This window comes from Arctopsyche grandis, chromosome 2 (assembly GCF_051622035.1).
Source record: "Arctopsyche grandis isolate Sample6627 chromosome 2, ASM5162203v2, whole genome shotgun sequence".
Lineage (NCBI taxonomy): Eukaryota > Metazoa > Arthropoda > Insecta > Trichoptera > Hydropsychidae > Arctopsyche > Arctopsyche grandis.
Window position 1 is genome coordinate 10,971,729 of NC_135356.1, and position 25,221 is coordinate 10,996,949.

The 25,221-nt window shown below is 36.5% G+C and overlaps 4 protein-coding genes across 6 annotated transcripts; 1 reads left to right on the top strand and 3 right to left on the bottom strand.

The window, feature by feature from the left end:
- Positions 1 to 5,018: 5,018 nt before the first annotated feature.
- LOC143922206 (uncharacterized) lies at positions 5,019 to 7,304 on the bottom strand. The gene is made up of 2 exons (XM_077445429.1): positions 6,975 to 7,304; positions 5,019 to 6,886 (listed from the first exon to the last, which is right to left on the bottom strand). The coding sequence occupies exons 1-2, from the start codon at positions 7,092 to 7,094 to the stop codon at positions 5,546 to 5,548; spliced, it is 1,461 nt and encodes a 486-aa protein (XP_077301555.1). The 5' UTR covers positions 7,095 to 7,304; the 3' UTR covers positions 5,019 to 5,545.
- A 9,899-nt stretch (positions 7,305 to 17,203) lies between these two features.
- LOC143921970 (uncharacterized) lies at positions 17,204 to 20,534 on the bottom strand. 2 transcript variants are annotated; one of them, XM_077445280.1, is made up of 3 exons: positions 20,338 to 20,534; positions 18,105 to 20,250; positions 17,204 to 17,936 (listed from the first exon to the last, which is right to left on the bottom strand). In XM_077445280.1, the coding sequence occupies exons 1-3, from the start codon at positions 20,455 to 20,457 to the stop codon at positions 17,446 to 17,448; spliced, it is 2,757 nt and encodes a 918-aa protein (XP_077301406.1). In that variant the 5' UTR covers positions 20,458 to 20,534; the 3' UTR covers positions 17,204 to 17,445. The 2 variants fall into 2 exon arrangements, with proteins under 2 accessions (XP_077301406.1, XP_077301399.1); XM_077445273.1 differs by having other exon boundaries at positions 17,204 to 20,250.
- Positions 20,535 to 21,597: 1,063 nt separating this feature from the next.
- LOC143922648 (uncharacterized) lies at positions 21,598 to 23,387 on the top strand. 2 transcript variants are annotated; one of them, XM_077445983.1, is made up of 2 exons: positions 21,598 to 22,032; positions 22,120 to 23,387. In XM_077445983.1, the coding sequence occupies exon 2, from the start codon at positions 22,148 to 22,150 to the stop codon at positions 22,406 to 22,408; it is 261 nt and encodes an 86-aa protein (XP_077302109.1). In that variant the 5' UTR covers positions 21,598 to 22,032; positions 22,120 to 22,147; the 3' UTR covers positions 22,409 to 23,387. The 2 variants fall into 2 exon arrangements, with proteins under 2 accessions (XP_077302109.1, XP_077302106.1); XM_077445980.1 differs by having other exon boundaries at positions 21,601 to 22,028.
- Positions 23,388 to 23,892: 505 nt separating this feature from the next.
- Positions 23,893 to 25,221, bottom strand: LOC143922707 (integrator complex subunit 12-like). The gene is made up of 2 exons (XM_077446035.1): positions 24,771 to 25,221; positions 23,893 to 24,675 (listed from the first exon to the last, which is right to left on the bottom strand). Exons 1-2 carry the CDS (start codon positions 25,140 to 25,142, stop codon positions 24,343 to 24,345), a joined length of 705 nt encoding a protein of 234 aa, XP_077302161.1. The 5' UTR covers positions 25,143 to 25,221; the 3' UTR covers positions 23,893 to 24,342.

Sequence of the window (25,221 nt, forward strand, 5' to 3'; positions counted from 1 at the left end):
TCGATGATATCACCTATTTTCCTCATCGAACTTAAGCTGTACAAATGACATCCTGCTCGAACACGAAAGTCATCCGTAGGCATATAGTACAACTGAAATGATCTCATCAGGTCACTGCGACACATACATATCTAGGAAAGTCATTAACGCATGGCACACGCTCGCCTCGTCAAAAGGTCGACACGTGTTTCTATACACGTATCTGGGAAACAAAGGAAGAACTCACTGAACCCATAAAAACCACGAACTACGTCCAGGCGTATGAACCCATAAAACCACGCTCGCAGCATAACTAGGGCAGCGCGAGTACCAAGAACAAAAGATGTGCACACGACACACTTCAACCCAAAACGTTTATAAAGCAACGCAGCAACCTCCACCGGCAGAGTGAGCCTCTGGAGTTCAAACAGATCACTTCTCCGAAGAAACCTCTTCGTACATACAATAACCATTGTACCAATTGAACAAAAATAAACGATCCTCTTTCAAACTACACAACACGTGTTTCGTTAGACCGGGATACGGTCAACATACCTTCCCTGTCTTACACATCCTAGGCCGAACTAGGGCAAAGACACCATAAACTCGCTCCAGATACGCAATTACGAGTACACTGGAACCCCCAAGGAGCCAACTAACAACGCATCAAACACAGCACACAAAGGAAGACCTTGGACCCTTTAGGAATCTTCCAGAACATGATCTCACCAGCCGAGCTACGCGTTGCACAATCAACGAGTATATAAACCAGCGCATCGTCCTCAGATGTCAGTGAGTTTCAGGAGCTCGACCTGGCTTATTCCGGCGAAGCAACTACCTACTTCCCCGTACAAACAAATACACCTGTATTAATCGGTAATTGGATTATTAGTCACATTGCGATCGCCCAAAAGAAAATTTTTGCCATGAAAAACGCGAATACGGAATATTTGGCACTCGAGTTCTCGTTAGTAAGATAGTTATCGTTAGTATGATGGATTTTTTGGCTGCCAGATGTTCCGTTATAGAGAGTGACTTTTGGGCGAGCGTTTTGTAACCAATAATCACCGAACCATATTAATCGAGCAATAAAGATCCTCTTCAAAACCCAACTGAGTTTTCATAGACCGGGAAACGGTCAAAACCTATCACCCGGCCTATAAAGTGTTGCATGTGTCAATGGTATTGTTACGTAGAGATGGGTGGAGGATCCACATAAAAGGCCAAAATCACTTCACAGCATTTATTGGGTGATCAAGGATATCCACGCACTGCCAGTACTCCGTCCAGAATGCCTTCATATGGCCTAAGTACCTGCACATAAAAGGCAGGTCGCTCACTGCATCTTCCTCGATGCGTTTGTTTACTTATTGTTTGTTTACATATTGTTATAGTCATGTACTAGATATGCAGTCCCACGCTTTCGCGCTGTCAGCTCTGAGAACTCTAGCGGGAAGTGACCGAATGCCGTTACCGACCACTTAGTCCATTCGGGGGTCAAACAGTCTTGTGATTAAACTGCCTACTAGTAACTTGTGATTACTACATAGTTACTTGCGATCAAACAGAGTCTCACAAGGCACTTGTGATTAAACTGCCTAACTAGCACTTCGAGACTAGTAACTTGTAATACAAACTTGTACTAATTAAAGAATATAATCATTTGACAAAATCTGTGACTATAATATTCTACACCATCTCCTAGTTGTCCCCGTAACATAAAAATTGGTGGCAGCGGGTGCGGATATAGCTGAACAACTGGACATCACTACTAAAACGAAGGAACAACCGTTGTATAGACAACTTCGGAATGGACCAGGTGGATTTTCATCCTTTCGAATCTAGCGATCTTTTCTGTAGGCTAGGCTAAGATAGGCTACAAAAATTACAGAATAGAGCCACGAAGAGTATCTTAGATGCACATAAATAGGTATATTAGTATAAGATCCGTGTTAAAGTATTTAATAAATTTGATGATACTCTGAAAATATATATGTCGGTTTTTATTTATAAGTTAGATAAGAAAATATTACCTAGGTATTTCGATAGATATTTTATTAGAGGTATGGGGGAAGGCGAGTGCAACAGTGACGGTGTTGTTTATTCTGACGAAGAGAATGCTTCCCGCAAAACGGTGACTGACCGTGCATCGCATTGGTACTGCCAGAACCCCGGCGGTCACCACAGAGGGTTACATTTACATAAATATAGCATTAGAGGTAGCAATAAATCACAGAATTTAAAATTAAATAAGAGTAGGAAAAACGTGTATGTATGGAAGTGTTGTTACTTATAATAAGCTGCCAGATGAAATTACAAATATACTTGTAATATTGATAAACTTATGGTAGCTGTAAGGTAACATCTCAAACAGTGTGTATGTATCTATGTACATATGTGAATGTATGTGTATATATTATTATTTGTGTGATTGAATATAATTAGTTATTAAGCTTGGCTATATCTTAAATAAACAAATAAAACCTTTATTGTTTCAACACTCTACAATCACACATCCTATTCAAATCTAAACTTTCAAATATCATTCTGATTGTATAGATACTCCTTTCAAAATTTCAAAACTTGTCTACCTAAATCTTGTTTACACAAAACTGCTATTTGGAAAATATAATATAAGCATTTGAGAATAATGGTTATAATTTTTATCATCTCTTCCTCGTCCCTGTAACAAGCTATTCGCTCCACAAAATAATTTTATTTCTGAAAAGCTCGCCAGCCGCTACACACATATGAATTGTCATCGTAGTATATTCTGCTTACAATCTACTATTTCTGCTTTTTAATTTACATGTTATATTTAAGAAAGAAAATAACTGTATCATAATGCAATTTTATAGAGTTATAATTACTTAAGTATGTTTCGAAATCTTAATTCACTGAAATAAATCCCAATTTATGATTGATCGTGTAAATACAATATGACTCGGAATTCCCAAACATTGGCTATTTTTTTTTTTTTTTGATGCTTGACCATTTATCGTCCACCTTGATTTTTCGGTTTTAAATTGAAATAAGAGTCAGGTAATTGGGTTTAAATACGGGCCACTCAAGCAACAGAATAGCATTTATTCATATAAAAGCATTAAAACATAATTTTAATAACATTTAAAACAATCGTAACAAAAAATATATATTCATTAATGTAAAACACAAAAAAGACACATGAAATAAGTGATTTCAACATTGAATCATTGAAGAATCACCAAATAAAAAAAAATCAGATGTCTCCGTTCTTCGGTGAATTCTTTTCATGAGTTTTAAGACACAATATCGATAATGGACTTTTCGCAAGAGAATAGGTAAAAGACAATGATTAGAACTATTAAATTATTTGAATTAAAAGAGATAAACTTTATATGGTGAGTGATTAGCTGATTAATATTTAAGTCATATATGTAATTATGAGAATAACAGAGAATTACACATCTTAAGAAAAATTGCTTTTAACAATATAAATAAGTAATAAAGGTAAAACATTATAAACAAACAATATATGTATGTAAAACATTAATTATTTAGAAAAGGTAAAAACATATATACATAATTTAAAAAATATGAAGATACATACATATATACAAAAAAATTTATGTATCAATTTTAAGTTCTTGTAGAACAATGTGAAAACAAGGTTATAATCTAATCGTGAAATTTTAGTCAGTTTGGAACTATAAATAAACAATATTTTTATGGAAAACAAAAGTTTAAGCCAGTCTAAGTATTTTCTGCATACCTCTGAACTATTAAATATAATAAAGTTTATTTCTGCTTCATGAGATGGGATGAGTTGGAAATAATTATATTTTTAAATAATCTATATAATATCTGTCTATCCACTATTAAAACTCCAATCATAGATCCATCTCCAAATCCTTAACAACATTAGTGAGAGCTAAGCGTTCGGCATGAGAATCGGCAGTCACTATATATTTTGGATTTATGTTCCCCAGAAATCTTTCAAAAGAGCAAATGCTGAAAAATTCTCAAAAGTTGTTAGACTTTAGTAGTGATAACTGCTAATGGAACAGCGCTGGCTATACTTTCTCTCCCCGTACCGATTCTGAGAAAGGACTAACAACGGTCATTGTTTAGCCTAAATGCACTTAGAGTCCAGATATAATCCTGGAAGTAAGTGCAAGCACTTAGTTAATCCGTTAATAGATATCCGTTGATCCTAAGTGCAAGCACTTAGTTAATCCGTTAACAGGTAACCCTTGAACGGTCACATAGTTTCTGGGATTCTATTCACTTAATCCGCGGCGTACGTAACAATATTATATGCATATATTATCGCACATATTATAGAAGCCAAAAATATGTGCGATGTTATTATTAAGGATATAAATGAAAAATATACTTTTTCTAATCAAGTAAAAGCTGTGAAATTATTTAATAAAGAAAATTTTGATAATTACTGAAAGAAAATGCCAATGGAAGATCTACTACTAACCGTTGAATCATATCGAATGCTAGATAAAGAAAAATTTCAAACTGAATTAGAAGGGTTTTACTCAAGGAAAGGAATGCATAGTATTAATATTTTTAAAACTTATTTTTGCAATCAATTTATACAAAGTTCGTGTGGAAATAACAAAACTTATTCAAATTCTGCTTATAACTTCAACTACCTCTGAGCTAGAACGGTGTTTTTCAGGGTTCGGTGATTACTGGTCACAAAGTCACTAAAATCTCTATAACGGAACATCTGGCAGCCGAAAAGTCCATCATACTAACGATAACTATCATAGTAACGAGAACTTGATTGCCAAATATTGTGTATTCGCGATTTTCATGGCAAAAATTGTCTTTGTGACCACCCCAATGTCTTTAATATATCTTTAGTGCGATAACAAATCCAAAACCGAGCTCCTGAGCTCCCACAACCAACGGCCACAGCCACGAGGGCTTTTGGTTCGAACATCTATAATGTACATCAGTGTTTCTTAACCATATTGAAAGAATCGCCCCCTTTACCACAGTAAAAAATTATAAGAAAAACAAATAAAAAACATGATTATTTTTATAAACATTATGTATTAATTGCCATTTATGTCATATTAACATTACATACATTATAATGTTATTTTAATTTAAAAGTAAATAATTCAATGGAAATGTGAATTTCTAATGTTTCTAATTTCTAAATTTCTTCATCCAAAAAGTTTGCCCAGGCCTCTTTTAGAGTACTTTAGAAAAAAAAAGAGTCGCGGTTTGCCGACCTCTGGCTTAGGATGTTTATCAAAACTTTGTTTACCAAAACTATCACAATTTCATCCAATAAATTAAAATTATTACATATAAAACAAGTAAGCCAAATAATATATCTGTGTATTTTTCAATTATTATTGCTCTTAAAATTATTTAAATAAACTGCAATGAGGGGAGCGCCAGAAACATCGTGGCACGCATATAGTCAAAATGTAAGAATATTAACAGTATTTATATGATAACAATTTTTTTTATATTTATCCTAGTATGTAATTTATTATGTGACCATAGGATAGATTTTCGAGTAATGATTTTAAACAAATTTCACATTTGTGTGGTTTTAACCAGCATGCAATTTTTTATGTTTCTCAAAATAAGATTTTTTAGTATATGATTTTAGACAAATTTCACACTTGTAAGACGTTTTCCCCGTGTGAGATCTCAAATGTATCACAAGTTTATCTTTTCGAATAAATGATTTTAAACAAATATCACATTTGTGTAGTTTTATCCCAGAATGAATTTTTAAATGTGCTTCGAAGCTAGATTTATGACTTAATGATTTCAGACAAATTTCACACTTGTATGGCTTTTCTCCTGTGTGAGATCTCAAATGACTCACAAGATCATATTTACAAACATATGATTTTAAACAAATGTCACATTTGTGTGGTTTTATTCCAGCATGCAATTTTTTATGTTTCTCGAGAGTAGATTTATCAGTAAATGATTTCAGACAAATTTCACACTTGTATGACTTTTCCCCCGTGTGAGATCTCAAATGTCTCATAAGTTTACTTTTAGAAATACATAATTTTGAACAAATGTCACATTTATGTGGTTTTATCCCATCATGAAATTTATTATTTACCCCCTTGTAAGATCTCAAATGTATCACAAGTTTATCTTTTCGAATAAATGATTTTAAACAAATATCACATTTGTGTAGTTTTATCCCAGCATGAATTTTTATATGTGCTTCGAGGCTAGATTTATGATTAAATGATTTTTGACAAATTTCACACTTGTATGGCTTTTCCCCCGTGTGAGATCTCAAATGTCTCACAAGTTCATCTTTACGAACATATGATTTTGAACAAATGTTACATTTGTGTGGTTTGATCCCAGCATGCAATTTTTTATGTACCTGGAGGTTAGATTTTTCAGTAAATGATTTTAGACAAATTTCACACTTGTAAGGCTTTTCCCCCGTGTGAGATCTCAAATGTCTCACAAGTTTACTGTTAGAAATACATGATTTTAAACAAATGTCACATTTATGTGGTTTTATCCCATCATGAAATTTATTATTTCCCCCCTTGTGAGATCTCAAATGTGACACAAGTCCATTTTTTCGAATAAATGATTTTAAACAAATATCACATTTGAACAGCTTTTCTACAGGATGTGATTTTTGGTGTAAAATAAGTTCAGATTCACTGGGAAATGACTTTAAGCACGTTTCACTATTTTTAAGGTGAATTGTCGATTGCGAAGACTCATCGTCCCATATGAAATCTTCCAATAAAACTTCTTCAGTCTTGATCTTCAAGCAATCGTCTAACCTCAGTTGAGACGATTCGTTGTTTCGAAAACAAGCCTTTCGAAAGCTGATCAACAATTCCAGACTGGTCTTACACGAAAGACACACCCTGTCTGGCAATCCATCGCCTCTTTTGACCTGCAGATGGAAAAATAGTAGGATCAAGCGGTGAGAAGAGTAAACCACAATAAGTAATTGTAACCTGTAAGCTGTAACCAGCACCGACCTGAATTTGACAGCAGGTCCGAATGCGTTGCTCCAGACGCTCTGGATGAGGATCTGGTCTCTGGAAGATGGAGACGGAAGATGCGGCCGGAGCTGGTCCAAGACAAAGCCTGCACTCCATCGTCTCTGCACTCCATCAACTCTGACAGCAACCACTTGCCACGCCTTGCTGTTTTTTTTCAGTGGCATATTTGGTCTAAATGGCCGCGTCAAACACATAAGATATTGTTACGTACGCCGTGGATTGAGCGAATTGTACTTAGACCAACGGATATCTGTTATCGGTTAACTAAATGCATGCACTTACTTCCAAAGATTATATCTGGACTCTAAGTGCATTTAGGCTAAACAATGACCGTTATTAGTTATTTCTCAGAATCGGTATGGGAAGACCCAATCTCTTGGAAATACATATCCGAATACGTGACTATACAACAGGTAAACAGATTAGGCGTCCTGAGAGATCTACCCTTTATAAGGCGGTACGTAGGCGATATAATTGATTCTGGACTGAGCAGTGGCAATACGTGTATCTCCTGAATCATCAATAAATGCTGTGAAACGACTGTTGGCCTTTTACTTGGATCCTCCACCCACCCCTACGCAACACTGGTCGTCAGAAGTGGGATCCAAGATGGGCCGTGGAACAAAGTCACCAGCGAAGGAAGAGAAGCTACAGCGAAGCCATCCTCGGGAGCTGTAGGAGAGAGTTCGAGCCATGGAGACACGAATTAAAAAAATGCAGTTTTCACTGCAAAACACAGAATCGGTCATCACATATTCGGTTGTTGAATTGCAGTTATCACTGCAACTTGACTTTGACATTATCGGCGGTGGCCGCCAAGAAGTCATCGGGATGACGGAAGGAGGTTACGAAACGGGAGGTTTCGTACAAGTGCTGCCGGGAGAGGACATCTTGAGGCGTTGTCAAGGGCAACATCGGAGAGCAGCATCCGGCAATTGCAGAGTCATCCAAAGGGCGACCGGGACGAGTGCAGTTCACCGGTCCACTTTCGCTGCAATTACCAAGAATTAGCGGCTGTTGGGGACGACGATCCACGGGAAAGCATCGTCGTCAGAAGAGGAGCGGAGATCAGGAATGCGGAGGAGCAAGAATTCATCGGGATGACGGAAGGAGGTTACGAAACGGGAGGTTTCGTACAAGTGCTGCCGGGAGAGGACAACTTGAGGCGTTGTCAAGGGCAACATCGGAGAGCAGCATCCGGCAATTGCAGAGTCATCCAAAGGGCGACCGGGACGAGGGCAGTTCACCGGTCCACTTACGCCGCAAGAACCAAGAATTAGCGGCTATTGGGGACGACGATCCACGGGAAAGCATCGTCGTCAGAAGAGGAGCGGAGATCGACTACAACTGAGAGATGTCGATTACAAGCCACTATTCCCTTCAACTGTTTGTTGACGGCAGATGTCAACAAACTGGAAAAAAAAACTAGTTGGAAACGAGTCTAATTGGAAACTAGTTAACCACCTGTTATGTCACAGGTGTCGTCTCGCAGAGAGTATGAAAGTAAACGGATTGAAACGAGCGACTTGGATCAACCACGTGAGGGCATTTGAAACCGAAGAAACGCCAGATCGCGACTTCAACGAGAGAGAGCGGAACAATTGATATACGTCAACATCGAAAAAAAATCTAGTTGGAAACTAGTGGAAACACGAGTACCTGAAAAAATACATGGACAGTTGCAGCAGTGATTAGATCATCTCGCAGATGTAACGGGAAAATACATCAGAAAGAAATGGATTTCAGTTGGGTCAATGGAACGGAAAAGAAGCACATTCAACAGAGTGGCAGACTGTTGGGTGCACATTTACCAAGGTCAATGGAACGGAAAAGAAACACAACCAGCAGAGTGGCAGACTGAGGTGTGCACATTTTCCAGGGTCAAGGGAACGGAAAAGAAGCACCACCAACAGAGTGGCAGACTGAGGGGTGCACATTTTCCAGGGTCAACCGTCACTTTAGTGAGGATGGTGGCGATTCTTGTGGGACATGGCTTTGGAGCACGTTCTGGGTTGAACGCTGGTCTGCAGCAGGATGCTGGGCCACATGACAGAGGAACACTAGGCCACCGTAGCAAATTTGGACGATGGTGACACGAGAGCAATGGACCAAGTCACTTTTGTGAAGATAGGAGCGATTCTTGTGGGACATGGCTTTGGAGCACGTTCTGGGTTGAACGTTGGTCTGCAGCAGGATGCTGGGCCACATGACAGGAATACGGGGCTGCCATAGCAAATTTGGACTTTGGTGATACGAGCAACATGGACCAAACACGTGAGAAATTTTGGACCGAAGAGCTAACAAATAATGATTTCCAAATGTAAAACATCGGATGACTAATTTTAGGGGATTAGAAAGTTCACTGTAATTGTTTCCATTGTAAAGGTGACGTAAATTGAAATGTAACGAAAGTTTAATGCAATTGTTTCCATTGTAAAGGTGACGTAAAGTGAAGTGTAATGAAAGTTTAATGTAATTGTTTCCAATGTCAAGGTGACGTAAATTGAAGTGTAACGAAAGTTTAATGTAATTGTTTTCATTGTAAAGGTGACGTAAATCGTAGTGTAACGAAATTTTAAATGTTTTTGTTTACATTGTAAAGGTGACGTAAATTGAAGTTTAACGAAGGTTTAATGTAATTGTTTCAATTGTAAAGGTGACGTTAATCTAACTGTAACAGAATTAGAATTGTAAAGGTAACGGTAGTAGAATTTAAATGTCATTGTTTCCATTGTAGCTGTAAAGATAACGGCTGTAATTGTAAATGTAACTGTGACTGATATCGGAGATAAATGCAACTGCTGTAGATTTATCAGTTATGATTTGTTGGTCAATCGGGACGATTTAACCTAAGAGGGAGGCAATGTTACGTACCCCGTGGATTGAGCGAATTGTACTTAGACCAACAGATATCTGTTATCGGTTAACTAAATGCATGCACTTACTTCCAAAGATTATATCTGGACTCTAAGTGCATTTAGGCTAAACAATGACCGTTATTAGTTATTTCTCAGAATCGGTATGGGAAAACCCAATCTCTTGGAAATACATATCCGAATACGTGACTATACAACAGGTAAACAGATTAGGCGTCCTGAGAGATCTACCCTTTATAAGGCGGTACGTAGGCGATATAATTGATTCTGGACTGAGCAGTGGCAATACGTGTATCTCCTGAATCATCAATAAATGCTGTGAAACGACTGTTGGCCTTTTACTTGGATCCTCCACCCACCCCGACGCAACAATATCAACGAACGGTTCGGTGATTACTAGTCATATGTGAACCTGTCACAGGACAACTGGTCGCTCTAGATCGGTCACTCGTGATCATCTGTCACGCTAAAACTGGTCACACGCTAAAATTGGTCACGAGAACACTGGTCACACGCTAAAACTGGTCGCGAGAAAACTGGTCGCGAGAAAACTGGTCACGAGAAAACTGGTTACACGCTAAAGCTGGTCACGAGAAAATAAGTCACACGCTAAAACTGGTCACGAGAAAATTGGTCACACGCTAAAACTGGTCACGAAAAAACTGGCCAAGGGACAAAAAGATACATATAATTACTATTGTAACAAGTGAACATAAATAAAGGATCCTCTTACTAACACAATCAGTGTTTTCATAGACCTCCCGCGGTACATTTACCGCGGTGAATTAAGATTAGTGATTTGACATTCGAACTGTCAAAGTGAAATGAACGCAAAAGTGATTGCCAACCTTCTCGGCGTGGCTAGAGTGCGTCAGATGAGCTGACAGATGCCCGCGAACTCCTCGCGAAGACCACAACGACGGCCACGAGGGTCTTTGGCTCGAACATATGTCTAGTCGATAGTAATAAAAATTTCGTAAATAAAAAGTATTTGAGAATATTTTGGTTTGTGACCAATTTTAAATTTTTGGGTATGACCAGTTTTAGCGTGTGACTAGTTTTCTCGTGACCAGTTTTAGCGTGACGGATGATCACGAGTGACCGATCTAGAGCGACCAGTTGTCCTGTGACAGGTTCACATTTGACTAGTAGTCCGCTTACCCAACGAACGATATTTCTAGGTCTAGTAATACCGTGAATAGTACGCGTGGCACCGTTTACACTAGCGATATCTACACCGATATTTACGAAATTTGCCATAACCAGTTCCCAAATATCAACCATAGGTTGCAATATGGGAACTGGATATGGAAAATTTCGTACATATCGCCGGTAAATAGCGCCATTATGAGTGCGTTAGCACCCGCGATTTATACCTCGTTTACTGCCGTTGCACCTTGGTTTACTGCTAGTACCTGGGGGGTTCAGCTTAACAAAAATGAGGTTAGGCACACAAACGTCAATTGACACCAACAAAAACCTAAATTATTTTTATGTACAAAGTATCTGTTTTAAGGTCTGTTCATACCTATCCAGCACGACCTATATCCTGCAGGTGTCATGCAAGTGCGGATAGTATTTTTTGGTACATTATATGGACGTATTCATACTCCATTCGCGCATGCGCATTTATGCATTCATGCGCGTCCATATATGTAGAATGTACCAAAGAATACTATCCGCACTTGCATAATGGTGCTTACGGACTAAACCAACGACGATTTTGGGCCAACTTTTTAACCAGCAGTAGCGTACAAAATATCGAAATAAAAATTAAATTTTAAAATTGAAATTAAATATCAAAATCAAGCTAAAGAGCGAGATTGAGCTAAAATTAGATCATCGTTGATGTTTTGAATTACAACAATGTTTTGAATTACGACGATGCGCATTTAAAACCAGAGAAATATTATAATTTCTCTGCTTACGAGCGAAAAAAAAAATATTGTTAAAGTCGTCACGAGATGCTACTGTATTTCTACCGTCAACGATCGATAACAAAAAACAATTCATAAAAAAACGCGGTGTCGGATGTCGGTGATTTGTCAAAGGGTTTTTTTTCTTTCGTCGAAATAAAATTAATAATCACACATTATCCGATAAAATTTACCTCTGAAATGATTTAATTAATTGATTTATTTCGACGAGAGAAACAATTGAAGACTAAAAAAATTTCGTTTGATAAACCGACAACATACCGGGTTGGGACCATCGCTCGGTCACCCATACTTATACATGAGATATTCTCAGTAACTGCGCATTACGGGGAACTAAAAATAATAATTCTTTGATTTTTTTTTCGATCTTAGTGCGTATCTTCGTAAGTCAAAACATCTTCGACAAACAAAAGTCGAGGATTACCTGTATGTGATTGTTGATGATCTAATTTTAGGTCAATCTCGAAAATTTATTTAAATTGGGCATGTTCTGTTTTAACTTTCAATATTTTATTTTAATTTTAATATATTGATTATAATTTTATTTTGATATTTGAATTAAATTTTAATATAATAATAATATTTTTAATTTCAATTTTTAAATTTAATTTTTATTTCGATATTTTGTACGCTACTGGTTTTATCCTGCTGGTTAAAACGTTGGACCAAAATCGTCGTTGGTTTGGTCCGTACGCAGCATAACACTTGCAGGATACGGGTCGTGCTGGATAGGTATGAACAGACCTTTAAGAGTTCAAATAAATTAATACAACTTTGTAATAAGTATAATCGATCTGTAATTTCTGCGTAAGCTGTTTATTTTTCGCGCTTAGAAGGGTACGCGCGAGACTACTGTAAGGCAGGGAAGGTATGTTGACCGTATCCCGGCCCAACCAAACACATGTTGTGTGGTTTGAAAGAGGATCGTTTATTTTTGTTCAATTGGTACAATGGTTAAGCGGGCTCCACATTCTCGTCGAGACTCTCGGTCTCGGGTCTCGCCGAAACAACACGAGACTGAAAGTAGCTCACCACATTCTCGCTCGCGCATTTGTCTGTTCGGTAGTCATACAAGATGGACGTGTTAGAAACGTCTGTCGCTGTAGCATTATGTGCAATAGCATATTACAATTTTTTATTAATTCGAGAAAAAATAGTTATTAAGAGAGGTTGGAATGTTTTATTACTGTTGCCATCCATGATATCCCCCAAAAAAGAATCCATCACGCTAAAAGCGAACCATATCGGCGTATATACATATATCATCAGTGCCGGCGCCTGAATGTTCCGATGCTTTTATTCTTCGCTTTTGTATCCTATAAGTTGTCATAAGGGAGTCTTTCTTGCTTTTCAATTCTTTGAGAGGTATATTCATTATTTCACTTATTTTATTCCACGCATCGTGTACTTTGTTTCTGTCTTTATGGTCCCGATAATAGGATGACACTGGTATATTTCCATAAATGTTAGTTCGAGATCGTGCGTCCAATTCGTAGGCATTTTTGTTAATAAAATCGACGAGCGCGCAGTGCGGTTACTGGCGGCCGACTGACGCGACGGGAGTGTGGAGGGAAGGTCTCGTGCGAACACAAAACTACACGAGAGCCCTTTGATTCGGGTCCAAAATACCGCCACGAAATGGAGACCGCACGAATATAGGCGGGACTTAACGAATATGTTCACTTCACTCTCGTATTTGGCTATTCTCGTATAGTTTTGCCGAGATTGTGGAGCGGGCTTTATTGTATGTACGAAGAAGTTTCTTCGGAGATGTGATATAGTTGAACTCTAAAGGCTCACTCTGCTGGCTAGAGTTGCTGCGTTGCTTTATATACATTTCCAGGACACGTGTCGTGTCTTTGTTCTCGAGACGTGCAATGACCTGGTTTCGGGCACGTGTACTTGTGACACGTGTTGAGCGCAGAAGCTTTGTTTTTGGTACTCGTGGTTTTTATGGGTTCGTGCGCCTGGACGTCGTTCGTGGGGTAATGGGGTCGTGCGCCGTGTGTCTACGGTGCACCGACCTCTTTATGAGGCGATCTACTTTTCTGGATATGTGCCGCAGTGGCCTGATGAGATTGTGGCGGCTCGCTTATACGACATGGTCGAGTTTGGTTGCCTTCCTGCGAGTGGGGACCAACCCGGCTGGGTTCGGAGAGCCACTACTCACTCTGTCTTCAGCTGTCATATAATAAACACGTGCATTAACATGCCAGTCGTCTCATTCGTTCATCCCCCATAAGATCATATAGCATGAGTTTTACTATATGCCTACATTACTTTGCGAAAGATGGACATGGACATGAGAAGAAAAGCGGCTTTGGCGATCATACTCGAGGATGCGTTGAGGACGCCCAAAAGTAAAAGGCGGTGGATTAAGCAGTGGATGCTTCATTGCTTCAGAAGAATCGATATTCACACTTGAATATCGCTGAAGAAATGGTTCTAGGCGATGTCATGAACGATAACCAGAACCTTTTTAGAATGAGTGAAGATTTGTTTGATTCATTGCTAATATACACCGAGGGAGAAACTTACCGTAACATTACGGTACCTTGCAACTGGCAGTAGTTTCACGTGCTTGAGATATTCCAGTTTTCTTTCGACGTCTACTATAAGTGAAGCTGTTATTTCCATATGCAGAGCATTAAGTCACGTTCTCAAGAAGTATATAAAGGTAAAAATAAAAATCAAAGTAATATAAAAACCGTATTATTTCAATGTTCTTAAAGACTAAGTAATTTTAATAAGGAACGGGATATAAATTAAGATTATATATTTACAGTGGGATGCTGATTTAAGGGAATTACATCGTCATGAAGAAATTTGAAAGATTTTACAACACCCTTAATACGGAATAAAAAAGACGTCTTAATGTGAAACATAAAGGAGGTTTGTAAAAATTCGACAAACTGGTGGTTTTTTGATCAATGTAAACAAACATTTTCAATCATGAATATCAATAAAAATTCTTTACAATCAAGCATCAGATGAAAAATTTTTAAGAATTTCAGCATTTTTAAGAATTTCAACTACAAAATTTTCTCCGAAAATTAAAAAACTGTTAAAGATGTAGAGTTCGATCGCCGAGAAAGAAAAATTGCTTCAGTATTGGAAACTACCGGTTGACTGCAAGGTATGCGTCGCTTATATGCAATTAATTTTTTAAAGTTTTTCTCAAAAATGAAACTAATGAAGTAACTTTATTTTTTAGATTTATTGCATTTTATAAATACAATATATAAAAAAAAAACAAATGCAATTTAAAATCCAAAAAAGTACAAATACTGTAGAGGTTGAGATATAGGGTGGATTGCAGGAGAGATAGTTAAAGGCGATCTTGGTTCATCAATGCACGTTTATAGTACATTAAAGTATACACGCGTGCGCGTACGCACTATCTCGTAACGAGTATGATACATGACTCTGGCCCACTGGCTCTCGACCAATCAGCGTTCAGCCGGACTGGCCGGCAGTTGGGGTACCAACTCTTAATACTATAGCACTCACGTGCAACAACCGTTCAAATGCAACAAATATAAAAAAAAAATAGTTATTATAAAGTATTATCTTTGCTGGTCGAAATAAATATTTTTTTCGTCAACCACTGCTTCATTATGTTTTTTTTGAAATTTGAAGTCGGCGCTGCGTCAAGAATCTTATTTCGATAAGAAGCATTATCTATCACCACAACAGAATTCGGTTCCAAATTTGGAATCAATTTCTCGGTTCACCATTTCATATAATTGTCGAAGTTCATGTCATAGTGATAGTCTCCGGTTCTTTGGTGAGCCTTATAGATGAAAAGGGTATTTGGAATAAAGCCTCGTTCTGTATCTGCGTGTACAATTATAAACCTCGCTCCTTTGGATGCCACTTCCCGAAGAATCTCCCCACGCCATTGACTTAACGTGTGCTGAATGTATGTATGGTTCATCGGTATACACGATTGGTCTTCCTTCTGCTCTACGTAAATCGAGCTATCGACCTTAAAATGTGATCCTTTTATAAAAAAATGCACATTTTCTCACATAACAATTTCCTGTTATCGCACATTTTTTTCCCAGTGGAATCCAATTTTTTACAAAAGCTTATGAAGAGTATTGCGCTTGCCTGTAAACCCTATGCATTGTTTTAATTTTTTTAATATTCGAGAAAGCGTTGGCAAATTTTTTTCGGTCACATGAAAGTTGTTGAAAGTACGCCTAATGACGTCTTCGTCAAAACCGTCTACATAGGATTTTGGGTTTCTCTATTTTTTTTTTTGCTGTTGGAGAAGATAGACATGTTCTCTTTGATAATTTTTCTTAATGAACATTTGGAAACTTTTGGGGCTCCTGCATAAATCTATATCAATGAGAGGAATCGTCGAAGAATTAGATCTTTGTGTAAGTGCACACCACATGTAAGCATTTGGTTCGGTGATTACTGGTCACAAATTACTCGTCACAAAGTCACTAAAATCTCTATAACGGAACATCTGGCAGCCGAAAAGTGCATCATACTAACGATAACTATCATAATAACGAGAACTTGATTGCTAAATATTGTGTATTCGCGATTTTCATGGCAAAAATTGTCTTTGTGACCACCCCAATGTGACGAATAGTCCAATTAACAAGCATTTATTATTAACTGTTTTGCTTGGCTATGTCTCTCCATTTATCTAAAGTGTTTTTAAAAAAGTAGATATATAATACGATATACGGTCGAACTATTGTGAATAACTTAACTTATTAAAATAATTAACATTTATTATTTATAATTTCGGGAAAATCTCGGGAACTTCGTAACCACACTGTCACTTAAAGCCACGTCTCTAAAAAATAGCAAAAAAGGCGTGGATTCGCCTTGACAGCCGCAGCCAAACTGAGGATATATGTACATACGAACACACATACTGAACCAATTTTTATTTCTCTTCGAACGAACTCTAAAACAATTTCATTCGTCAAATTAAATTACTCTTTTGTTTTAACTAAAAAAGAATTATGTTTTAATTCCTTTAACGATAATGAATAATGTATAATAATGATGTTGTGTTAATATTGTTATTATTATAAGTTATTATTACCGTTATCATGTTATTATTACTGAATGACCGGCCACAGCGACGCGTTGGAGATCTCTGTAATGTCACTGTGGCTAATATGTTAAATAAATAAATAAATAAATATCTAAAAATAGTATTTTACTTGCGGCCCGCCACTCATTTTTAATTTCTAATGGCCCTTCATCCAAAAAGTTTGCCCAGACCTGTTTTAGAGTACTTTAGAAAAAGATCCGCGGTTTGCCGACCTCTGGCTTAGGATGATGAAGTTTGTTTACCAAAATTATCACAATTTCATCCAATAAATAAAAATTATTACATATAAAATAAATGAAAACAAGTAAGCCAAATAATATATGTGTATTTAATTTTCAATTATTATTTCTCTTAAAATTATTTAAATAAACTGCAATGAGGGAGGCGCCAGAAACATCATAGCACGCATGTAGCCAAAATTTAAGAATATTAACAGTATTTATATCGTAACAATTTTTTTTATATTTATCCTAGTATGTAATTTATTATGTGACCATAGGATAGATTTTCGAGTAATGATTTTAAACAAATTTCACATTTGTATGGTTTTAACCAGCATGCAATTTTTTATGTTTCTCAAAATAAGATTTTTTAGTATATGATTTTAGACAAATTTCACACTTGTAAGACGTTTTCCCCGTGTGAGATCTCAAATGTATCACAAGACTTCTTTTATAAATAAACGATTTTAAACAAATGTCACATTTGTGTGGTTTTATTCCAGCATGCAATTTTTTATGGTTCTTGAGACTAGATTTTCCCGTAAATGATTTCAGACAAATTTCACACTTGTATGGCCTTTCCCCTGTGTGAGTTCTTAAATGTGCGACAAGTGTAGCTTTTCGAATAAATGATTTTAGACAAATGTCACATTTGTGTGGTTTTATTTCAGCATGCAATTTTTTATGGTTCTTGAGACTAGATTTTTCGCTAAAAGATTTCAGACAAATTTCACACTTGTAAGGCTTTTCCCCCGTGTGAAATCTCAAATGTGACACAAGTCCACTTTTATAACTAAACGATTTTAAGCAAATGTCACATTTGTGTAGTTTTATTTCAGCATGCAATTTTTTATGTTGCTCGTGGTTAGATTTTTGAGAAAATGATTTTAGACAAATTTCACACTTGTATGGCTTTTCTCCTGTGTGAGATCTCAAATGTCTCACAAGTTCATTTTTACAAACATATGATTTTAAACAAATGTCACATTTGTGTGGTTTTATCGCAGCATGCAATTTTTTATGTTTATTGAGGTAAGATTTTACAGTAAATGATTTCAGACAAATTTCACACTTGTATGGCCTTTCCCCCGTGTGAGATCTCAAATGTGACACAAATGCATCTTTTCGAATAAATGATTTTAAACAAATGTCACATGTGTGTGGTTTTATCGCAGCATGCAATTTTTTATGTTTATTGAGGTAAGATTTTACAGTAAATGATTTCAGACAAATTTCACACTTGTATGGCCTTTCCCCCGTGTGAGATCTCAAATGTCTCACAAGTTTATCTTTCAGAACATATGATTTTAAACAAATTTCACATTTGTATAGATTTATTCCAGCATGCAATTTGTTATGATTCTGGAGATTAGATTTTTCAGTAAATGATTTTAAACAAATTTCACATTTGTGTAGATTTATTCCAGCATGCAATTTTTTGTGTTTATCGAGGTGAAATTTTTGAGTAAATGATTTCAGACAAATTTCACACTTGTAATGCTCTTCCCCCGTGTGAGATCTCAAATGTAACACAAGTTGACTTTTAGAAATAAATGATTTTACACAAATGTCACATTTGTGTGGTTTTATCTCGGCATGCAATTTTTTATGTGCTTCGAGGTTAGATTTGTAAGTAAATGATTTCAGACAAATTTCACATGTATGTGGTTTTATCCCGGCATGCAATTTTTTATGACTATCGAGGTAAGATTTTACAGTAAATGATTTCAGACAAATTTCACACTTGTATGGCTTTTCTCCTGTGTGAGATTTCAAATGTCTCACAAGTTCAGCTCTACAAACATATGATTTTAAGCAAATGTCACATTTGTGTGGTTTTATCCCAGCATGCAATTTTTTATGTATCTCGAGGTAAGATTTTACAGTAAATGATTTCAGACAAATTTCACACTTGTATGGCCTTTCCCCTGTGTGAGTTCTTAAATGTGCGACAAGTGTAGCTTTTTGAATAAATGACTTTAGACAAATTTCACATTTATGTGGTTTTATCCCAGCATGCAATTTTTTATGAATATCGAGGTAAGATTTTTGAGTAAATGATTTAAGACAAATTTCACACTTGTATGGCCTTTCCCCCGTGTGAGATCTCAAATGTGACACAAATGCATCTTTTCGAATAAATGATTTTAAACAAATGTCACATTTGTGTGGTTTTATTTCAGCATGCAATTTTTTATGTGTTTCGAGGCTAGATTTATGACTAAATGATGTTAGACAAATATCACACTTGTAAGGCTTTTCCCCCGTGTGAGATCTCAAATGTCTCACAAGTTCAGCTCTACAAACATATGATTTTAAGCAAATGTCACATTTGTGTGGTTTTATCCCAGCATGCAATTTTTTATGTATCTCGAGGTAAGATTTTACAGTAAATGATTTCAGACAAATTTCACACTTGTATGGCCTTTCCCCTGTGTGAGTTCTTAAATGTGCGACAAGTGTAGCTTTTTGAATAAATGACTTTAGACAAATTTCACATTTATGTGGTTTTATCCCAGCATGCAATTTTTTATGAATATCGAGGTAAGATTTTTGAGTAAATGATTTAAGACAAATTTCACACTTGTATGGCCTTTCCCCCGTGTGAGATCTCAAATGTGACACAAATGCATCTTTTCGAATAAATGATTTTAAACAAATTTCACATTTGTGTAGCTTTATTCCAGCATGCAATTTTTTATGTCTCTCGAGGTAAGATTTTTGAGTAAATGATTTTAGACAAATTTTACACATGTATGGCTTTTCCCCTGTGTGAGATCTCAAATGTGACACAAGTCTATATTTATTAGTACATGATTTTAGACAAATGTCACACTTGTAAGGCTTTTCTCCAGGATGTGATCTTTTGTGTAAAATAAGTTCAGATTCACTGGGAAATGACTTTAAGCACGTTTCACTATTCTTTCGGTGAATTGTCGATTGCGAAGGCTCATCGTCACATATGAAATCTTCCAATAAAACTTCTTCAGTCTTGATCTTCGAGCAATCGTCTAACCTCAGTGGAGACGATTCGTTGTTTCGTAAACAAGCCTTTCGAAAGCTGATCAACAATTCCAGACTGGTCTTACACGAAAGACACACCCTGTCTGGCAGCCCATCGCCTCTTTTGACCTGCAGATGGAAAAAAAGTAGGATCAAGCGGTGAGAAGAGTTACCACAATAAGTAATTGTAACCTGTAAGCTGTAACCAGCACCGACCTTAATTTGACAGCAGGTCCGAATGCGTTGCTCCAGACGCTCTGGATGAGGATCTGGTCTCTGGAAGATGGAGACGGAAGATGCGGCCGGAGCTGGTCCAAGACAAAGCCTGCACTCCATCGTCCCTGCACTCCATCAACTCTGACAGCAACTACTCCCCTCGACTTGCTTTTTATTTCTAGTGACATCTTTAGTCTAAATTTGGTACCATGTAGTCAGTCTTTGTCCCACAACTTAATTTTTCAATAAGTTTTAAATGCGTTTTCGAAAATATTTACTCTATTGAAATTTTCGGCCATATCTACATGAGAATCTTTGGTTTTCGATATTTTCCCCTAAAATATTGTTTTCGAATCCTACGTATTCAGGGTTTCTCAACTGAGTTCCGTAAAAAAATATTTCTTAAGAAGACTTACGTATGAACAGTTTCTAGACCAAGGTTCGCAAACCCACCTTCATTGGTTCCGCTATTCATATCAAACATGTATGGATAGGTATCCATATATTTATTTTTATTATTTGTTCTGTCTTAATTTCAAAACAGAACAAATAATAAAATACATAACAAAAGAACAAATATAGGTTTCCGCTGGTAGTAATAAACTAAAACATAGACGTGATCATACATAAAAGTTCAAATTATATAATTAACTAGCTGAACCAGTTTTCTCGTGACCAGTTTTAGTGTGACGGGTGATCACGTGTGACCGATCTAGAGCGACCGGTTGTCCTGTGACCGGTTCACATTTGACTAGTAATCACCGAACCCTTTTTTTATGAGAGCTAGAGACATAACAAAAGACCAATTATAGGTTTCCACTGGTATATATATAATTATACAATTAATAAGAAAAAATAGAGATATTAAATTAAAAGATTATTCAAGAAATGACTTAGCTATTGCTCGCCTTGCTTGCTCATGCGTATTATCAAAAATATCAAGGTTATGATCAAATTATATAATTAACTAGCTGAACCCAACTTGCGTTGCAATGCCACAATAACGCATGTAATTCCCGTTCCCGTTCCTATTTGTGGGAAAGACGCGGGCAGCGACGCGAAAACATTTGAAATTATAGCGTTGCAATTATACTCATTCCCGTTTTTCCCGTTTCCGTTCCCGTTTTTGGTCGATTTTTTTTCACAGTAATCTTCCCGGACACGCGTACAATAAATCCTGAAAGTTCCATCGTAATCGGTTTAGTGGTTTAGGAGCCTGTTCGCATATCTAAGTTTCCCATCCGAATTGACGTAATTACTAGTACTCGCCACCGGTGTCGCGTCGATAGCTCACACACACACTCACACAAACAGACATAATGTTTACGTTTTTACATTTGACATTTGACGTGTGTGCATTCATACCTACCGCGACATATATAATCCATTCATGACTCAGTCAGTCACTCACTTTTCTTCGAAGCCGCTGATATAGCTGAACGCATATCTAACATCTACTGCCCCTCCTCTATCGTGTCCATCTTTTCTAAAGAATACAAACATAACCCCGTGGGTTCCACATCAGATGACGGCTTATCCATAAAGCTTTTTGCCGGGATGGATTTCATTGTATGCTGGTCTAACAAATTCAAGGTGGATCGTTTCCACTTCATCTTTAATATGGACGGTATCTAAAAGTGAATTCGTCATTTTATAATGAACTTGTTACATCTCATCTACATAAATAAATCGTCGGTAACATTATTTGTTTATCTTTGTTACATTGTAAAACATTTTCTATATGTCATCTATATATTATAATATATATTCAATTGTAAATAGGTTTTTGAGCTCTTTCTCCTTTTTGTTGATGAAACTGGATGATGATATACACATAGTGCTGGATCTGCTTGGATCTCGAGTTGTACTCGTACGTGCTGCTAGTTCTGCGTCACGGACTTGCGATGTCACCGTCACAGGTTGCACCGTTTCCTTTGAAGATTCTATGGTAGATCTGCTCTCTCTGCATACTGTGAATTGGCTCTGCACACTGTCTGCTTTCTTGTCAGTTGTCCAGTTAGACGTCGGAAGTCTCCGCTTAGAAGATTCTGGTAGTTGGATTTTTCGCTAGATTCGAAAGGATGCAAATCCACCTGGTCCACTTCGAAGTTGTCTATACAACGGTTGTTCCTTCGTTTTAGTAGTGATGTCCAGTTGTTCAGCTATATCCGCACCCGCTGCCACCAATTTTTATGTTACGGGGACAACTAGGAGATGGTGTAGAATATTATACATAGTCACAGATTTTGTCATATGATTATATTCTTTAATTAGCAGTAAATATAAACGAGATTAATGTACAAGTTTGTATTACAAGTTACTAGTCTCGAAGCGCTAGTTAGGCAGTTTAATCACAATAGTGCCTTGTGAGACTCTGTTTGATCGCAAGTAACTATGTAGTAATCACAAGTTACTAGTCGGCAGTTTAATCACAAGACTGTTTGATCGCAAGTGATCAGTTAGAGTGTTTGATCGCAAGTGAGGTTCAATAGATCTAACATGAGCATGATAAGTTTTAACCAATCACAGAATGTTGGTAAATAACAAAGTGATTAAGATACAGAGCAACATCCATGTGTAAGACAGTTTTAATATTTGATTTATGTATCCTTTGAGAGTATCGAGACATTAATGAGTAGAAACACAATTTATCATAGAGATAAATAGTGATAATAATATTTTAGGGTTTACACGTATCGTGGGACAAAATGCAGCTATAGCAATAAAGATAACATCATAAGTAGTTAAAAATGAAACGGATGTTCAAACTTAAGGTTAAAGGGTATTATACATAAGTATATACATAGGTTGTAAGATCGTACCACATAACAATATAATACTATGATTACTAACCAAATAAAATTAAATTGTAAAATAGAAAATGATCAGTAGATCAGTAGATATTAAAATATGTAGATATAAGATGTATTGTGAACATAATTTCGTAATAATAAAAAGCATTTAAAAATCAAACCAAATAATATATATTCAAGAATATGTTTATGTATAATGTGTTGAAAACATAATAAATCATCGTATTTACTGTGCATAAAAGGTTTTTTTTTAATTTTGTCCCTGTAATTTAGATTTAGGTACATATATATTTTAGAATTTTTATGTTATGCATTTCAAAGCAGCAAAATCGTAAACTTTGTGTTTGTTTTTAACAATACGGATAATCGTGGTTCTATTGTACATACATATTACTTACTTATCAATACATTGGTAATTTAATCGGTGATAGTCAGCAACTCAAAACAATATCACTTGTACTATTCCATATTTTTCACTTCTCATATTCAACAATTACTCAATTTACTCATATTCAACAATTAGCAATGTTTTATATATAAACGAAACATGAAAATATAGGTCTGGTGCATGGATCTTATCTCAAAGCTACGAACTGAATTGCTCCCGATGAAATATAAGCGATCAGGCTCGACGGCTGCAGTTTTTGACAGATTAGTGCATGCATGTGGAGGCACCGAGGAGTAGTTACGAAATCCCTCAGAAGCGTGGAACACACAATAAATAACAATAAGCACAATACATCAATTTGAAATTCAAATATTTTACTTTATTAAGGACATATTGTTACAATAAATATTACATCAATTTTGAGATTAGAATATTTGATATTATTCAGAATATAACATTACAATAAATAATAGTTAGCACAATACATCAATTTGAGATTCAAATATTTCATTTTAGTAAGGACATATTGTTACATTAAATATTACATCAATTTTGAGATTAAATTATTTATTTTAAACATTTAGTAAATTTCACAAATAAACTTATTTAATTTTTGATATTTTTTTTTTTTTTTTAGATAATTTGAAACATTCAATTAAATTAAATCTAAAGAATGTAGTATTTCAGAGCTACCCTTTCTTGTTACATTTCACAATTTTCTCAACATACCGAATATACCACCAAGAGGCCAAATGTAACATTACGATTATACAAGTTGAACGTTAAACAAAAATTGCAATGTGTTTATTTTTTATTCTTTCGCTTATTTTCACGATGCTTGTTCGACTTCTTTTTGACAATCTGAAGCCGCTGATCGCCCGATATGATGTTTTTAGTCGGTGTTACAACCTTGGGAGGAGTAGGCAGCTCGTCCAACGGGATTTGAGGCGGGGGGCTCACGGAATTGGCTTTTTCCGGAGACATCGAACCGCTGGCAGTCGACGACGAAGGACATTCGATCACCATCAGCGGAGAATTAATGCTGCTCGCATTGTCGAAGTCTAGAGCGTCGAGACAAGTCATACACTGCCAGCCAGATTCTGCATCGGTCTCGCTTATAATTGGACTGTGACACTCCTAGAAAAGTCAAAGGTTGAGTTTCTTTTGTCATGAGATTTAATCAGATGTTTTTACATATATATATTATATTATATATATACATATATACATACCTGGTGATAGAGTTTATGGCAGAAATCGCATTCTACAAGCTTGCTGCCTTCTTGTATGGCTAGATGGCGACAGACAGCACAGGTGAGCTCCAATTCCAGCAACTCCAGGGAAATCTCATCACAATCACGTTCACGTTCCCTTTCCATTTCCCGATCCATTTCCTTATCTTTCTCCTTTTCGCGTTCCTTTTCCTTCTCTCGCCCTATATCCAAATATTTCTTCGGCAAGACGTTGGCCATGGTGCGCGATGGATCAATTTTAGCGATCAGCTCATCTAAAGCTGAACGCAATTGGTCGGTAGAATCGCTGCTCGAAGAGTGCAGCAATCGCAGAGCTTCGCAGATGGTGGGGTCCAGCTTTAAAGCACACATCGTGACGTCGTAGACTGACAAGCTGTGGCTGACGAGAAACCGACAGTGAAAAAGTTCTGTGTTGCTAGCCGATAAAATA

Coding starts and splice junctions, on each gene's coding strand:
- LOC143922707 (XM_077446035.1), bottom strand. CDS start 25,142: ATGTGTGCTTTAAAGCTGGACCCCACCATCTGCGAAGCTCTGCGATTG. Junction 24,676..24,770: donor GCCATAAACTCTATCACCAG/GTATGTATATAT, acceptor TGACTTTTCTAG/GAGTGTCACAGTCCAATTAT.
- LOC143922648 (XM_077445980.1), top strand. CDS start 21,994: ATGAACTTGTTACATCTCATCTACATAAATAAATC. Junction 22,029..22,119: donor CTCATCTACATAAATAAATC/GTCGGTAACATT, acceptor AATTGTAAATAG/GTTTTTGAGCTCTTTCTCCT.
- LOC143921970 (XM_077445273.1), bottom strand. CDS start 20,457: ATGGAGTGCAGGCTTTGTCTTGGACCAGCTCCGGCCGCATCTTCCGTC. Junction 20,251..20,337: donor GGACCTGCTGTCAAATTAAG/GTCGGTGCTGGT, acceptor TTCCATCTGCAG/GTCAAAAGAGGCGATGGGCT.
- LOC143922206 (XM_077445429.1), bottom strand. CDS start 7,094: ATGGAGTGCAGGCTTTGTCTTGGACCAGCTCCGGCCGCATCTTCCGTC. Junction 6,887..6,974: donor GGACCTGCTGTCAAATTCAG/GTCGGTGCTGGT, acceptor TTCCATCTGCAG/GTCAAAAGAGGCGATGGATT.